The following is an 18,668-nucleotide window of genomic DNA, read 5'->3' as shown; positions in this document are numbered from 1 at the left end:
AGCGTGTGCGGGGTGGGGGAAGGGTGGGAGACACACTAAACCTCCACCAAGGGGTGGGAGGGAAGGAGCCTGGGCCAATGATAGCTTTCTGGCTGGGTGAGGCCAGGTCACCCAATCCTTTGTGCTTCCCTGTGGAGCCTTCTGCCTGGGGCCCTCAGGAGTCCAGCAGTCCTCATTTTACAGTGCAGTCTGTGGTGTGCTCCCACCTTTCTCCCTCTGTACTGGCTCTCTGACTGGATTAAGCTTCTTGACCCACACTTCCAAATCATCATTTTAGACCATTGGGTGATTATTCCCCACCGGAGCCAAAGAAAACATGGATTCAGACAGGCTCTAGAAGGACATTATTTCCTCCCCTGATCTAGCTGGTGCTTCCTATGAAATGGGGGGTGGGGGTGTGGGGTGATTTTACTGACTTGGCAGAGATCATATGCAGCAAGCCCCTGGGACAGAGGAGATGCTCAGTACACCTTTGTTCTGCAGGCTCTCCCACTTCCTAACTGGCTGACCTGGAGCTGGCTGACTTTTTAAAAAAAATTTATTAATTGATTTGAGTGGAGGTGAGAGAGCCTGAGAGACAGAGAGAGAGAGAGAGACAGAGAGAGAGTGGTGGGGAGAGAGGGAGAGGGAGATATCAATTTGTTGTTGTGCTTATTTATACATAAATTGGTTGCTTCTTGTATGTGCCTTGACCAGGATGGAACCTGCCAACTTGGCCTATCAGGAACATGCTCTAAGCAACTGAGCTACCCTACCTGGGCCTGTCTGACTTCTATGAGCCCCTTTGTATAAAAGGGGGAAGAGTTTAAAGTCCGCCTTGTCCCCAAGAGAATTTGAAGCTGCATTTAGGGTTACTGAGACCTGTTCCACTGACTTCACCAGTTTCTTTTGAAGACAGAGACTTTGTGAGTGCGTTGGCAGGCAGAGAGGGACAGCAGGGTGTCCTGCAGGAAAGCACTCTGGATTTATAGGGAAAGGAAATGGGGTCTTGCCTAAGATAGGTCATTTGCCACCCTTGTGGCTCTAGACAGGGAAGTCACTTAGTAATCTGAACCTGAGATTCATACCTGTCTACCTCTGCAGGTGGTATTGACAAATATGTCCCCTCCAGGGCCAGTTACCTGCCTTTTGATTTTTTGCAGCCCAGTTTCTGTTACTCTGCCTGAATCAAAGAAGGCTTTCTCTGTTTTCTTATTTGCTGAATGGATTTGAAGCTGCTGAGGGCTCCTAGTTCCTACTTTCATTTGAAGCCTCCGTAGCCTGCAGGCTTATGTCTATGTGTCCCTGAGCCTTTGTCACAAAGTCATTTGCTAGCCAACCCTGTCCCCAGGAACTTTGCCTTGCACACCTGGAAGCAGAGTAGGACTGACTAAAGGCAAAGACAGAAGAAGATGCCCTGGCGCCTCTTTTGTGTGTGATGGCTGTTCCCTCTGAGCCCCACAAAGCTAGGTGAGGCATCCTTCCTTGGTGTTCCCCATTAGTGGACTTAGTTCATAAAGTGTTGAGTTCTAGGGGGTAAATGTGGTCACTTTGGGGGTGGCCAGATCTCCTTATGCGTGCTCTTTGACTGTAGCTGATAAGTGTAAGGGATGACTCCCACATCTCTGCATTTGCTGCAGGGTGAGGTAGAGGCTTCCCAAGGCCCTGGTGATAGGATGGATGGGAAGTGCATGGAACTCCTTAGTACAATGAGGTAAGTATGAGAGCTGGAGGAGGGTAGAAAGCTGATAGCACGTGACTTAATATATACCATGGGCCACCACCATGCCAGATAGCCCTCTGGATTTACCACGCTGGCTGAGGGAGACAGTCTGAGTGCTAATTCTGCCCCACCCCTTGGACAGAAGCACACTGTACTTTTAAAACAATTCGTACACCCTAACAAACTGTAGTTTCTGAAAGCTCAGGTTCCTTTCAACAATGCCCCAGGTAAAACTCTCTCTGCCTCATCCAAGATTCTATGCTTTTCTGGGGTGTTCCCCCACCATTATTCCAGGATTATCATTATTAATCATTTGTGTTCTCATTATAACCAGCCATAACTCCCACCCTTTGATGTTCTAGACCCTTCTCACCTTTCCCAACTCATTTCTTTTTCTCCACTTCCCCTTGACATACCCTTGACTGTTCAGTGAAGAGCGTGTTTGCCTTAATGTTTAGTCTGTTTTGTGCCTCCATATTAATCTTTTCCCCAACTCCAATATTACTTTCAGACTTGAGGTTGTCATATCACTAAGAATTTTCTGACAGTCACATCTTTTTAATCTATAGTGCCTTACAATGTCCTTTTTCCCTACAAACACCCCTGTCTCCTCTTCCCTCCTGTCAAGCTGATTTAAGTGTATTTTCTATATCTACTGCACTCTGATGCTCCCTTCCCTTTGCCAATGCTGCCTCCTCCAAGCTGAGTTAAGTATCCAAAAAGTACCCGATGCACACTATTTCCATAGTATGCTCTGATGCCCCTTTCAAGTCCCCCCAAGCTAACTGTTGGATTTTCATAGCTCCCTATGATGTCCTCTTTCCTGTTCCAACCCAACACAGGTCACTTTAGCTTTTCTGCATTTTTATGGGACCCCAAGTTCATCCCTATTACAGCACTTACCACACTGCCAGTTTACATATTTGTCTTTCCCATGTAATCTATAACATTCTTTAGAAATGAAGGCTGTGTGCTAAGAAGTATTTTCAGAATGTATATTGGTGATTCACACATAATTGGTGGTCAATAAATGAGCAAGGTGTCTTTGTCATTATGCATTTATTTTTTCCCTATATTATGCAATAACTAAGCAAAATCACGGTAGTTTTAAGTCTTCTTTACACAACAGCAGACACAAAGATTTACAGAAAGGCCAGACATAAACGAATCCCTCAGTCCTTTCACATTTTACTGGTTATTTCAAAGTTTCAAAGAACAGCCTATTCAATGCTATAAAATAGGTACCAGATTATGGAATATGATGGAAAGATTTCATTGTATAACGTTAGCAAAACTGTTATACTAAGTCTCAATGACAAAAAAAAAGAAAAATTTTTTCTTCAATCATATTTTAAACATATTGTGACCTTAATCAACATTGTATTAAAATGAATAAAATTTTACAATATCCAAAGCAAATGCTCTTTTTGCACTTCAAACTATTAGCACTTATCACAAATACCAAACACAGTGTGCCCTCTTCCCCATAATATTCAACTGAGAACCCGGGTGATACACTCCTTGGGGTACCTGTGAAGCTCTTTACACCCCCCACCTAAGGGTCTGTGCCAGATTTCCCTAAGGGGCGGAGTAACCTCCAGCACCTGAATTGAGGATAGCCTCAACTTCTGCATCATCATCCGAATCCCAATCATAATTACATGGCCAGTCCTTGGAGCATCGGTTACGCACCCTTGCAACAAAATGCATGACTTTCAGCTTGCTCGATTCCACGTGTGCTCGAGGTCCCCAGAAGAACTCGTACTCAACAGGACTGCTACGGGGCACTGGCTTATAAATCAGGTACCCTCTGCGCACAAACTCTTCTGTGACAACCTTCTTTGGATCGCCAAAGATGCTGTGCTGCCGGCCAGGTTGCATCCCCAACTTCCCCAGCACTTTCCAGACCAGAGCCTCCTTGGCGCTGTTGCCCATGATGAAGATGAGGGCTAATATGGACATCAGGAGACTTTTCTTGGTGCCTTGGAAATTGCTCCGGGCTACTGAGGGCTTTTGAGCTTGAGCAGTACTGGAGGCTTCCTGAGGGGTGGTGGAGGCCTCCTCTGGAGTGCTTGGGTCTTCCTCCGGGCCGCTAAGGTCGTCCTCGGGGGTGCTCGGGACCACAGAAGCGGCCATCGGGGTTTCTGAGGCTTCTGAGGCCTGTATCTTACGGTTGTTGCGGTTCTCTTCTGCGGCCCTTGCGTTACGGCGGCGCCTACTCTTTCGTCCCCTCGGCATGTCTCTTGCTAGGGGCGCTGAGCCTACAGCAATCCTAGGGAAGGATGCCTATAAATTCTGCAAAAAGCAACTATCTCTACCTTAAGAACCGGCCACCGCTGAAGCCACCAACGGCAATAGAGTCTTTGTAGCAAGAAGCTAGAGATTCTCAGCTACAGTGCTCACTCCCACGCAAGCCGACTTGCGTGAACAACCGCCACCTGCACTCGCCCCAGCGGCCAACGCGCGATAACGCTCGGCAGGATTGGCTCCGCCTCTCTTGCCACGCACTCCCCTCAACTCTCAAAAGGAAGTGGGTGGTTCCTCCACCCAGACTTCCGCTGTCAGCTAGGAAAGGGGGCTGGCCACTGCAGGGGTGGGACTAGGGCCCAAATAACGGCTAGGGATCGGCGAGGTCAGGGGTGTGCAGAGGAGAAGTGCACAAGGACCCTGTATTTATCAGTGTAGTACAAGATTGGCTCGCGGTTCTCGGGAAGGAATGTGTGTCTTCCTTTCCAGGGAAGGCAGGCTGGGTGTGTTTGTGTGGTGGTGGTGGAGGGGGCAGGTATTCTTGGAAGGAATCAGCTATTCCCACCTCTCCTTTCCCGTCTTGACTTACGCGGCGCATTCATTCGCTCGCCCTGTTTTCAGAAGAATTCATGTGTAGACTAATTCATTCGTGGGCCCATCTAAGATCCAGATAAGAGGAGACAGAACTGAAAAAGCAAACTGTGCAAGAGGCGCAGAGCCTTTAAAATGTTATATATTCACGGGATTATTAAGCGGGGCACTAACTGGATCGGACTTGCGTCTGTACAGCCTTACAGAGGAGCAGACTATTGTCTGGCAGGTCATTTAGGAAGCAATTAGAATAAGAAGCAGGAGGGAATGAAAATGAGCCTTAAGGTGGTTGCCATGGGGATGGAGAGGCAGAAAGGCATTTTAAGGGTGATGACTGACAGGCTTTAGTGATTGGGTGAAAGTGGGAAATGGGGAGAGGGTAGCGGAGTGTAGGTTGGCTCTGAGGTTTCTAGGCTTCAGTCTACCTGAATGCTTGACTTCTTTTGCTTCTTTCTCTCGTTCGGTAATCTGAATGTAATTGGGAGCATATTCTGAACTTTATCCACTCCAGGTCTTTGCTCACTGTTTACTCTGCCCAAATTGCCTTTCCTCTCATCTCCAAGTATCTAAATTCCATCTGCCTGCTCACAGACCTTTCTGTCCCCAAGCTTGCCTTGGTCTGCCCCAAAGGGCAACAAGTCAGTATTTGCCCCCTCTGAGAAAGGAGTGTTTAGGGCAAGCACTGCCTATCTTTCTTTTTAAAACTTTTTTATTGAATTTATTTGTGTGACATTGATTAATAAGTTTATATCGGTTTCAGGTGTACAATTCTATAATACTACATCGTCTGTATGTTGCATTGTGTGTTCACCGCCCTAAGTCAAAGTCTCCTTCCATCACTATTATCCCACCTTTACCCTCTTCTACCTCCACCACCTGCCCCCTTCCCCTCTGGTAATCACCAGACTGTTGTCTGTCTATATGAGTTTCTCTCTTTCCTTTTATTTTTTTTCCTTAATCCCTTTACCTTTTTCACCCAGCCCCCAACTCCCCTTCCTTCTGAGAGCTGTCAGTCTGTTTTCTGAATCTATGACTCTTTCTATTTTGTTTACTTGTGAGCCTCCCTTTCCTCATCTTTAAAGTGGGGTTAATTGCCCCGGCCGGTGTGGCTCAGTTGGTTGAGCATTGTCCCATGCACCAAGAGGTCATTGGTTTGATTCCTGGTCAGGGTACTTACCGGGGTTTCAGGCTCCATCTCCAGTGGGGGGCCCTGTAGGTGGCAGGGGATGTATGTTTCTCTCCCTCTCCCCTCCTCTCTCTCTAAAGTCAATAAAAACATATTTTAAAAATTAAGAGGGATTAATTAAAGTACTGGTCTCATAGGATTGTGAGAATTAAATGAGATAATAAGTGAAAAGCGCTTATCACACAGGAAGCACAGCCTTTGCCACTCAAGGTGTTTAGGCAATGTGTGAGAGTGGCGTTTAATAAATGCACATTGAAGGAATACATGATGGAAACGACTTTGCACATGTTTTTACCTGAACTGTTAAAAAGCAAGTGAATGCTTTTTACTAGTTTGGCTGAAAAAGATTAAATGATTGCTTGTCAGGACTTCAGACTAATCCTAGTGAGGGAAGGAGCTCTGTGTAGCCCCTTGATGTCTCCCAGCCCTTGGTAGAGTTTGTGGAATAAGTTCTATGCCTGGTGAACAAGTTCTGGGGTAGGGCACTGTGACCTGTTCGGAAAGCTGAATTGCCAGCTGAATTGCCAACTGAATTGCTCCCAAAGAGGCGAAGCGCTCTCTGTACATGTGTAGAAGGGGAATGCCTGGTATAGAAGGATGAGCACTGAACTCAGACCTGGGAACATGAGTGCTGGTCCAGCCTGTGTCATTTACAAGCTCCTTGACCTTGATGGTTTTCCTAGTATCTGTGCTCTGTGATTTGTCCTCTGGAAAAAAAGAAAAGAAAAGGCTAATTTCTCCAGTCTTGCCTGCCAGGCTTTTTGTGAGGCACTCTCGGAATTCAAGAGCACATACCAAGGACCCTGGGTTGGAGCAGGTTCCTTTGAGTTCAGCTGGGATTTTTTTGCTTGTTTGTTTGCTGTTTGTTTTATATTTGCTGTTTGTGAATCTGTGTGCTGAGAGGACTGCAAAATTAACCAATATTCTTTCAAATAGCTTCTCCATTCTGATGGGATTTTATGGGAATGTAATGTAGCAAACTAATTTTCTCCCCAACAACTTTCTAATTGAAATGTTCTGTATATCCAGAGCCTACCATGACCTCCTGTTTGGGAAGCCTAGCCATAATCCAATCGGGAACAGTGCATGCTCTTTTCTGCATTGCCTTTTGCCCACCAACCAGTTGACTCAGGATAAGGTGCCATTTCTGTGTCCATACACAACATACAAGATTTTTTTTAGTGGATTTATTTTTATACTCATGTTATAAATTAGTTTATTTTCCAATTACAGATGGTATACAATATTATATTGGTTTCATGTACAACATGGTGATTAAACATTTATATACCTCATGAAGTGTTCATCTGGTAAGTGTGACATCATATATACTTATTACAATATTATTGACTTTATTCCCTATACTGTACTGTACATCCCTGTGACTAGTTTTATAACTGGTGATTTGTAGTTCTTAATCCCTTTCATCTTTTTCACCTGATGTTTAACCAAGTTGGTAAATGTAGCTCTAGCTCATTTAAATTTTGTTATGATTTATTTTAGTATTTGCAATGTACCTTTCTCCTGATGGTCTGGACTTTTGCTGTTTCCATTTTTACAGAACAAATACTTTTCCTATTAGTATTTTTCTACCTGTCCCCTGAAAACATGTGCATGGATATCTAGGATCAACATCTATGGGTAGAGTTACTGGATATATCTTCATAGATGTGCTTTGCTTCATTTATAAAAATTGGATCATTCTATACACAATTTCCACTTAGTTCTTTTTCCTAATTAACAATAAAATTTCCTCAAACCATAACTCTAATGTTTTCTTTGTAAAGGCTGAATGATGTGTTCCGTGCAGTGGTTTACAATAATCTCTTCAGGTATCCATTTTTTGGCTGGGTACAGTGTATGTCCAAATCATTTCTTCCTCTACAAACAATGCTGCAGTAAAAGTTCAATTGCTAATTTACCTGGATTTTTAAAAATGAGCAACATATTCAACTGAGTATGAGAGCCAAGTTTATGTTCAGGATGAATGATTTAAAATTCTTCCTTCTTCAACTGAAATCAATGTAATTTATGACATTTTCCTGATTCTTAAATAGGAAACAAAAGCTTGCCTGATTAAATAATTTTATGATATATAAAGTTCGTTGAACATTATGCCAAAGCCACTTAATTGGACATTACTGAATGGCTTTCAACAAGGGACAGGTCTGATTAGTGGTTTGGCTGCAGTATAGAGAATGGACTGTGGGAAATGGGAGAGTGTGGGATGGGAGATTTGATTAGAGGCTGTTGCCCTCATCTAGGCTAGTGGGAGTGGTGGCCTGAGATAGAGTGATGGCAGTGAAGATCAGGAGAAGGGGATGAATATCAGAGCTGATTAGAAGACAGAATCAACAAGCCTTTTGGGACTGCTTGCATTTGGGCAGTGAGGGGAAGAAACAAGTTAAGTGGGCCTCTCAGGGTTCTGGCTGTGGCAAGTGATAAGATTAGGAATGCAGGAGGAGATGCAGGTTGACTGCTGTGCTCTTCTGGGTGCCTTGGCCTTCTGGAGGGGCCCTTCGTTTGGTCCACTCTCTGCAGAATCATTGGATTTGAAATGTCTGCAGAAGCCTTGCTATTATCAGCCTCCCCCAACACACTGGCCACAGAGTAAATAAGGGTGCAGCCAGCCCTCAGAACTGTGGGAGGACTGGATATTGTCCATGGAATTTGAATCTTGGAAGAGATTCAAGGGTAATCCCATACTGAGTTTCCCAAAGACTCTTTCTTAGAATCATAAGCCCCCTCAAAACCCCAAAGTGAGCCAATTAGCCAACTCTGCATTATCATAGTAGTAATGGTGCTTCCTAAAATTCACCCTGAGGTTCTCTGGGGTCTTCAGGGTACTGACTCATCACGAGTGACATCAGGGACAATATGAACAAAAGGTGCCAAATATTATTCCCATGAAATCAGCCCATGTGCTCTTGTGAACCCTAGCTGCACACCACTTGTAGGCTTTAGAGTTCCTCCTTGGTTACTCCTGGACATGCCCAAACCCTTTCCATTGGGAATCCTAGTCCTTCATACTTTCTGTTTAAGGGTTGGAATGACTCTGAGAGGTAGGTGGAATATCTGCCTCCTGAAAATAAAATAATTAAGCAATTACATTAAAGTTCCCCCAGCTGTTAACTGAAACAACACTTATTCTTAACCAATTAACAATTATTGTGTTTCTTTCCTCACCATATATCTTAGATTTAGCCTATTATTATTCATAATGCCAATAATAAGTAACTCCCTTCTGCCATTTTTAATGTGCATATCTCTAGGTGGTCATTCTCATTAGAATGCCCAATGTAAATGTGAGCCATTCTCATGCTGTGACAGGCACAATAACTGGCCTGATATCAAATCCCTGACAGGTGATAGTATTTTTGGCTCACTTCCCCTGATACCACAAGCATTGTTCTTTTCTTCTCTGGGTCATTAATGTCACGGTTCCCTTATCACCACTCTGACTTACGGGGTTTCCTATCTAGATTTATGCAGCAGGCTTCTCTCTGGCTTTACCCCACCTCCAGTCCCTCCTCATCCAACAGGCACCTTGCATGTGGACATTAAGTTCCTCTTGAGCAGGCCCCCACTCATTGTTCACCACCAGACTATTACATGCTCTTTAGGTGCTGTGCGAGGATCCTTGCTAGCTCAGTAGGGCATGGTGGCCTATAGAAAGTCCTCGAAAAATGAGACCTGATGGAATGAATGAATGAATGAATGAATGTAGAAATGAGACAACCTATGTTTCTTCTACACCATCTCTCAGCTGGAGCCTTGGTGTGCTTGCCATTTAGAGCCAGGTTCACCTAGGTCCTGAGCTTTTCCTGACCAGGTAGGGGGACATGCTGTGGACACAGCCCCTCCATGTGTGTGCATGCCTATGTGCAATAATGCATGTGGAAGTCCACCATTCACATGTGCACCAGTGTTTACTTGCTCATGACTGCTTGCTTTTCTGTTTTGCGTGGAGGTTCTGACATTGATCCCTCTGGGTCAAATCATCTATTCAGAGCCTTTCTCGTCAGGACTTGGCGTACATTATCTCACTTAATCCTCACAACTTTCCTAAAGAGTGAGTACTCTAATTTGCATCTTGTAGATGTGGAAGCCTGACCTATAGGTACCTTACATAGGTAAGAAGCCTGGACACAAGAGAAATGGCAGTAGGATATATATATATATATATATATATATATATATATACACATATATAATAATAACCATTTCTTGAGCAGCTTCTCTGTTCCAGGATTCCACTTGCATACATTATTCTACTTAATCCCCACAATAATCCCACAAGGTAGTTACTATTATGCACATAATTCTGCAGATGAGGAATGCTAGACATAACAGGAGTATACAATTGCTCAACATCAGAGTTGAATTTGGGGGCCCAAATTCAAACCCAGATTTGTTTGATATTATAACCCAAGCCCTTATGACAATACTGAGACTGAGGCTCGGGGGGCAGACTGAAGCATCAAGGACTGCTTGTGTGACGGATTGGAAGTAACAAGGCAACTGAAGGAATCCCAGTTGAGCGTAATCCCATTCCTCACCCCAGAGCACTCAGAATCCTAGACGGTTCTTAGGCTGGGTCTTATCTATAGGTAATCTTCACTTTTTCCACAGTTGCCAGGTGTTAATGCTTCATGACTCATAGAAACCTTAATAACCTGGGAACTACAAAAGGGGATCAACTTCCTCATCACAACATACCTTCTGTTTGTCAGTCACCCAGGACTAAATGAACCAGTATCCTTCTTAAAAGGGGTTGTGTGGCTCAGGAAACTTTCAGTATTAATAGTTGCAATTCTGCCTGCTTGTAGTAAGCCCTTGAGGTAGTAAGAGCCCCTGATTGTTTCTTTACACTAGCACCAAAATGTTTGTATCTACTGACCACAATAAGAAATTCATTTTCAACTGTAAATATACCATTCAATATCCCCTTATACTTGTGTTACAATGGTGACAGTAGAGATGGAGAGCAGTGGACAGTGTTAGAGATAAACATGCGGTAAAATAGACTAGATTTAGTGTCTTACTGGCTATAGAAAGCAAGAGAAAGGGAAGAGTCCAGGATAAGCCAAATGGGTGTTTGTTTAGTTTTTGCTTTACGTAATTAATAAAGTGCTGGTACCATTTCCTTAGATAGACAGAAAAAAGGAGGAACAGGTTAACGAGGGGAAAAGACAATGAGTTCAGCTTTGGACATAATGAGTTTGAGGTACCCTGGACACTTTAATGGAGATGCTCATTAGATAGGCAATTGGATAAAGGAATCTGGAATTTCTAAACACTCCCAGGCTATAGCTAGAGATTTAGGAATCACCAGTGCATAGATGATAAATCAAAGAAGGAGGGTGAGGTCACTTAGAGGAAATGATTAAGTAAAATAATATAGGAACAAGCAAGCCTATTATTTAGGGTTTAGGCAGAAAATGAGAGCTCACAATGTTCAGAAAGCATTGTAAGATATTAAAGAACAATTAAAGAGTAAAATAGATTTAAAAGTCATCTCACATTTAATAGAGAGTCAATTTTGTTTTATCACTCAAGTGTTCAAGTAAGTAAAGTTCTTTAGTTGTTTCATAGTAGAAAAGTCATTGTTTCAGGCCCACAAATATGAGATATTTCTAAATCATCATTCCTCTTCTCTGACACACCTCACAACACCCATTGCCTTAGTCTTCAGGGGATGCCATAACAAAATACCATAGACTAAGAGACTTAAACAACAGGAATTTATTTCAACATAGTTCTGGAGACTAGAAGTCTGAGATCAAGGTTCAGTGGGGTCATGTTCTGGTTAAGGCTCTCTTCCTGGCTTGCAGATATGAGCCTTCTCTCTGGGTGTGCTCACAGGACTTCTTTATGCACTCACAGAGAGAGTGAGCAGGCTTGCTGGTATCTCTTCTTAAAAGTACATTAATTATATTGGACCAGGGTCCCACCCTTAAAACCTCATTTAACCTTAATTACTTCCTTAGAGGCCCATCTACCAATGTAGTCACATTGGGGCTTAGGGCTTGAACATATGGATTTTGGGGGAAACACAAATAATGCCCATACTGAACCCCTTCAGATATCCTATCTCCAAGAAACAAACACAAAATCATACCAGTAGGAAAAAAGCTAACAGGAAAAGTATCAGGAAATAAGAAAAGCAGAGGTTGCATTAGGTTCTAAACTGTCCTATGCCTCTCCTACTCCCAACCAGTTTACAGTTACAAACTAACCACTTTCCATTACATTTAATATTTCCTCCCAGATGATTCTGTTTATAAATTACAGTTTCCATCCAAGACAGAACTATTTGTGATCACATGACTATACAATCATATGCCAAAGGTGTGTTATGACATTCAAATTTTTCTCTTAATTTTATTTTTCAATTAAAGGTTACAGGTAATATAATGTATTAATTTCAGATATGCAGTGTAGTGGTTAGACAGTCATATACTTTACAAAGTGTTCCCCCTGATATTTCCAGTACCCGCCTGACACCATACAGAGTTATTACAATGTTATTGACTATATTCCCTATGCTGTACTTTACATCCCAGTGACTATTTTGTAACTTCCAATTTGTACTTCTTAGTCACTTCACCTATGTTACCCAGTGCACCAAGCCCCTACACTCTGGAAACCATCAGTCTGTTCTCTGTATCTGTAAGTCTGTTTCTGTTTTGTTTGTTCCTTTATTTTGTTCTTTAGATTCCACACATAATTGAAATAATAGAGTAGTGGTCTTTCTCTGACTGATGTATTTCACTTGCATAATACCCTCTGGGTCCATCCATACTGTTGCAAGTGGTAATATTTCATTTTTAATGGATGAATAATATATCACAACTTCTTTATCCACTTGTCTTTTGTTGGGCACTTCGGTTGCTTCTTGCTTATTGTAAACAATGCTGCAATGAACATAGGGGTGCATATATTCTTTCCAATTAGTGTTTTGGGTTTCTTCAGATATATCCCCAAAATTGCTGGGTCATAAGGCAGTTCCATTTTTAATTTTTTGAGGAACTTCTGTACTGTTTTCCATAGTGGCTGCACCAATCTGCATGCCCACCAACTGCACAGAAGTTGCCTTTTCTCCACATTCTCAATAACACTTCTATTTTGTAACTTCCAATTTGTGGATTTATTGATGATTGCCTGATATCTCATTGCAGTTTTAATTATCATTTCTCTGATGATTTGTGACAGTGAGCATCTATTCATGTCTATTCACCATCGGTATATCCTCTTTGGAAAAGTGTCTATTTAGATCCTTTGCCCATTTTTTTAAACTGGATTGTCTGTCTTCCCGGTGTTGAGATATATAAGTTCTTTATAAATTTTTGATATTAACCCCTTATTGGATGTATCATTAGCTAATATCTTCTTCCATTCAGTATGTTGTCTTTTCATTTTGTTGGTTTTATTTGCTGTGCCAAAACTTTTTAGTTTGATGTAGTCCCATTTGTTTATTTTTTTCTTTTGTTTTCCTTGCCTGAGGAAATATATCAGAAAAAATATTGCTGAGAGAAATGTCCAAGATTTTACTGCCTATATTTTCTTCTAGGATTTTTATGGTTTTGAGTCTCACATTTAAGTCTTTAATCCATTTTGAGTGTATTCTTGTACATGGTGATAGAAAGTGGTCTAGTTTCATTTTTTGCGTATATCTGCCCAATTTTCCCAGCACCATTTACTGAATAAACTGTCTTTACCCCATTGTATGTTCTTGCCTTCTTTGTCAAATATAGGTGTCCCAAAAAATGTATACACATACTATGAATAATTATAAAGGCAGTGCTTATTAAAATACATTTTCAAAATTGAGCACTATCACCTGTTAAAATGTGTATACATTTTTTGGGACACCCTGTATTAATTGGCCATATAGGCATGGGTTTATTTATGGGCTTGCTAGTCTGTTCCATTGATCTATGTGTCTATTTTTATGCCAGTACCATATTGTTTTGATTACTACAGCCTTGTAGTATAGTTTGATATCAGGTAGCATTATATCTTCAACTCTGTTCTTCTTTCCCAAGATTGCTATGGCAATTCTGGGTATTTGTAGTTTCATATAAATTTTTGGATTATTTGTTCTACTTCTGTGAAAAACACCATTGGTATTTTGATAAGAATTGCATTGAATCTATTGATTGCTTTGGGTAGTATAAACATTTTTAATGATGTTAATTCTTCCTACCCATGAGCATGGCATATGCTTCCACTTATTTCTATCTTCTTAAATTTCTTCGGTGTCTTATAATTTTATGAGTAACGATCTTTTACCATGTTGGTTAAATTTATTCCTAGGTATTTTATTTATTTGAGGTAATTATAAATGGTATTATTTTCTTAGTTTCCCTGTCTGATAGTTCATTATTGGTGTATAAAAATGCAACTGATTTCTGAATATTTATGTTGTATCCTGCTACTTTACTGAATTCATTTATCAGTTTTAGTAGTTTTTGGTGGAATCTTTAGGTTTCCGTATATGCAATAATTATATCATCTGCAAATAATTACAGTTTTACCTCTTTCTTTCCAGTTTGGATGCCTTTTCTTTCTTCTTGTCTGATTTCTGTGGCCAAGACTTCCAGTACTATGTTGAATAAGAGTGTGAAAGTGAACATCTTTGTCTTGCTCCTGATCTAAATATTTTTAGTTTTTCCCTGTTCAGTATGATGTCAGCTGTGGGTTCGTCATATATGGCCTTTATTATTTTAAGGTATGTCCCCTTTATTCCTACATTGCTGAGAGTTTTTAAATCATAAATGGGTGCTGGATTTTGTCAAATACTTTTCTGCATTTATTGATATAATCATGTGACTTTTATCCTTCATTTTGCTTATGTGGTGTATCATGTTAATTGTTTCATGGATATTGTACCAACCTTGCAGAAATAAATCCCACTTGATATTGATGTATGTTTTTAATGTATTGCTGCATTCCATGCTAATATTTGTTGAGGATTCTTGCATCTATGTTCATTAGAAACATTGGCATGTAATTTTCTTTTTTTGTAGTGTCTTTATCTGGATTTGGAATCAAACTAAGGCTGGTCTTCTAAAATGAGCTTGAGAGTCTTCCCTCCTCTTGAATTTTTTGGAATAATTTGTGAAGGATAGGTGTTAGTCTTTTTTGAGAGCTTGGTAAAATTTGCCTGTGCATCCATCCAGTCCAGGACTTTTGTTTGTTGTTTTTTAATACTGCTTCAAATATGTTGGTTGTAATCGGTCTGTTCAGATTTTATGTTTCTTCTTGATTCAGTTTGGAAGATTGTATGTTTCTAGAAATTTATCCATTTCTTCCAGATTGTCCAATTTTTTAGCATATAGTTGTTTGTAATATTTTTGTATAATTCTTTGTATTTCTGTGGTGTCAGTTGTTACCTCTTCTTTAGTTTCTCATTTCATTTATTTGGGTTCTCCCTCTTTTTTTCTTCATGAGTCCAGTTACAGGTTTATCAATCTTGTTTATCTGTTCAAAACACCAGCTCTTGTTTTCACTGAACTTTTGTACTTTTTTTTTACTCTATTTTGTTTTATCTGCTCTAATCTTTATTATTTCCTTCTTTCTGATCACTTTATTTTATTATTATTATTATTAAATTTATTGGGGTGACATTGGTTAATAGGATCATATAGGTTTCAAGTGTACATTTCTATGATACACGATCTGCATATTATATTGTGTGTCCACCACCCAAAGTCAAATCATCTTCTATCACCAAATATTTGGCTCCCTTTATCCCCCACCCCCCCACCCCCTTCCCTTTGGTAACCACCATACTGTTGTCTGGGTCTGTGAGTTTCAGTTTTATATCCCACATATGAGTGAAATCATATGGTTCTCAGCTTTTGTCTGGCTGTCTTATTTTGCTTAGCATTGTATTCTCAACACTTTGGACTTACTTTTTTGTTGTTTGTTTAGTTCCTGTAGGTTTGAAAATAGATTGTTTATTTGAGATTTTTAAAATTCTTGATGTGAGCCTGTAATGCTATGATTTTCCAGCTTTGGGCTGCCTTCACTGTGTCCAATGGATTTTGGGTTGTTGTGTTTTCATTTTCATGTGTCTCAAGGTAACTTGATTTCTTCCTTGATCTCATTGTTGTCCCATTCATTGTTTAGTAACATGCTATTTAACTTCCATGTGTTGGTGTGTTCTTCAGTTTTTTCCTTGTAATTGAATTCTAGTTTCATACCATTATGGTTGGAGAAGATGATTGATGTGATTTCAATCTTGTAAAATTTATTGAGACTTGCTTTGTGTCTTAATATGTGGTCTGTCTTGGAAAATGTTCCATGTGCACTTGAAAAGAATGTATATTTTGCTGCTTTAGGATGAAATGCTCTGACAATATCAGTTCAATCCATCTGATCCAGTGTGTTGTTTAAGGTTGTTGTTTCCTTGTTTGTTTTCTCTCTGGAAGATCTATCCATTGATATCAATAGAGTGTTAAAATCCTCTACTATGCCTGTATTACTGCCAGTCTCTCCTTTTATGTCCATCAATATTTGCTTTATATATATCAAGGTGCTCCTATGTTGGGTGCATAAATGTTTACGAGGGTTATATCCTCTTGTTGGATTGATCTCTTTAGTACTATGTAGAGCCTTTCTTTGTCTCTTATTATAGCCTGTGTTTTAAAGTCTGTTTCATCTAATATAAGTATTGCTACCCCAACTTTTATTTGTTTGCATTTGTATAAAATATATTTTTCCAATCTTTTACTTTTTGTCTGCCTGTGTTTTCCTTTCTGAGGTAGATCTCTTATAGCCAGCATATATATGAATCTTGTTCTCTTAGCCATTCATCTGCCCTATGTCTTTTGATTGGAGCACTTAATCCATTTACACATAAAGCGATTCTTGATAGGTAAGTATTTATTGCCATTTTATTTTTTAATACCATTTTATTTTATTTTTAAAAATTTTGTTCCTTTTTTCCTTCTTCTTAGAGTCCCTTTAACATTTCTTGTAATACTGGTTTAATGGTAATGAATTCCTTTAGCTTTTTCTTGTCCAGACAGCTCTTTATTTCTCCTTCAATTTTGAATGATAACCTCGCTGGGTAAAGTAGTCTTGTTTATAGTTCCTTGCTTTTTATCACTTTGAGTTTTTTGTGCCAATCCCTTCTTTCTGGCCTAAAATGTTTTTTAATTTATTTTTTTTAAAAAATATATCTTTATTGATTTCAGAGAGAGGAAAGGAGAGGGAGAGAAAGATAGAAACATCAATGATGAGAGAGTCATTGATTGGCTGCAGCCCGCAACCCAGGCATGTGCCCTGACTGGGAATCAAACCCTGATCGCCTGAATCTTAGGTCGATGCTTAACCACTGAGCCACGCCCGTTGAAATGTTTTTGTTGAGAAATCAGCTGACCGTCTTATGGGAACGCCCCTGTAGGTAACTAACTATTTTTCCCTTGCTACTTTTAAGATTCTTTCTTTGTCTTTAACCTTTGCCGTTTTCATTATGATGTGTCTTGGTATGGGTCTCTTTGGGTTCACTTTGTTTGTGTCTGTCTATGCTTCCTGGACTTATATGTCTTTCCTTCAGCAGGCTAGGGAAATTTTCAGTCATATTCTTGATCCCTCACTCTATCTCTCCCTCTTCCTTCTGGCACCCTTATGATGTGGATGCTGTTATGGTAGATGTCCCTTAGACTTTCCTCACTTAAAACTTTTTTTCTTTTTGCTGCTTTGATTGGGTGTTTTTTGCTACCAAATCTCTGATTTCTTGTCTTCCAAATCTCTGATTCAGTCCTGTGCTTCACCTAATCTGTTATTGATTCCTTCTAGTGTATTCTTTATTTCCAACTGGTTCTTTTTTATGGTATTTATGGGTTTTTTAATGTTTATTATCTCTCTCTCTTTTTTTAATCCTCAGCCAAGGATATTTTTTCCATTGTTTTTCAGAGAGAGTGGAAGAGAGGGAGAGAGAGAGAGGGAGAAAGAGAGACATCACTGTGAGAGAGACACATCGATTGGTTGCTTCCTGCATGTGCCCCGACCCCCAGGGCTGGGGATGGAGCCTGGAACAGAGGTATGTACCGTTGTCTGGAACTGAACCCAGGACCCTTCAGCCCATGGGCCAATGCTCTAACCACTGAGCAGAACTGGCAAAGACTATTATCTCTTTTTCTAAAGTTCTCCATTTTTGAGCTCATCCATTTTTTCCCTAAGTCCCTTGAACCTCCTAATAACCATTGTTTTGAACTCTGTATCTGGTAGATTGTTGCCTCCATTTCTTTTAGGTCTTTTCTGGGGAGTTGTCCATTTCTTTAATTTGGGTCATGTTTCTTTGTTTTCCCATTTTGGCTTCCTCTCTGTATTTGTTTCTGTGTATTACGTAGATCTGCTGTGTCTTGGTATGGTGGCCATATATAGTAGGTGCCCTATGGGGCTCAGTGGCACAACCTCCCTGATCACCTGAGCTAGGTGCTGCAGGAATGTATCTTGTGTGCGTTATGTGAACCCTCTTCTTTTAGTTTAGTCTTAATTGCTGTTGACCTGTCCATGGTTGGGGTTAACCATCAGGCAGGCTGACTCTGAAGATTGACCCCAACCATAGTGTATGCGCCGTTATGCAGGATATTACCCCATGAAGCAGACAGAATTCACCCTAGCAGATTCTCGTGCCTGCTGATATCTCCCTTTGGGTGTGCTGCTTGTAGAGCTAAGTGGGTCATGTTCTGTTGTACCCTGAAGTCCACTATCCGGTGCATTGTTTCTGAGGTCTCTTGGGAGAGACTCTGGTATGGGTCATTTCATACACTGCTTGTGAATGGTCCTGGGCTACCTGTTTGGAGCCACAAAGTGATCCACAGTTTGTGGCTGCCTCTGCTGGGCCTTGGTGCACACGGGAGGGGCCAAGCTGCATATCAAGGCCATCTTCCACCAGCACTGAGCCCAGGGGTAGGTCAGCAAAAA

At 40.8% G+C, this 18,668-nt stretch overlaps 1 protein-coding gene across 1 annotated transcript; it reads right to left on the bottom strand.

The window, feature by feature from the left end:
* Positions 1-2,744: 2,744 nt before the first annotated feature.
* MAGEH1 (MAGE family member H1) lies at positions 2,745-4,151 on the bottom strand. The gene has a single exon (XM_016213247.2). The coding sequence runs from the start codon at positions 3,938-3,940 to the stop codon at positions 3,281-3,283; it is 660 nt and encodes a 219-aa protein (XP_016068733.1). The 5' UTR covers positions 3,941-4,151; the 3' UTR covers positions 2,745-3,280.
* Between the last annotated feature and the right edge of the window lie 14,517 nt (positions 4,152-18,668).

The sequence above is a fragment of the Miniopterus natalensis genome, chromosome X, assembly GCF_054644295.1.
Source record: "Miniopterus natalensis isolate mMinNat1 chromosome X, mMinNat1.hap1, whole genome shotgun sequence".
In the NCBI taxonomy this organism is placed as follows: Eukaryota; Metazoa; Chordata; class Mammalia; order Chiroptera; family Miniopteridae; genus Miniopterus; species Miniopterus natalensis.
Note: the sequence above shows the minus strand (reverse complement) of the source record. Positions and strands in the feature narration are given on the sequence as shown.

Bases quoted from the DNA above. Each gene is read 5' to 3' on its own strand.
- MAGEH1 (XM_016213247.2), bottom strand. From the start codon at position 3,940: ATGCCGAGGGGACGAAAGAGTAGGCGCCGCCGTAACGCAAGGGCCGCA.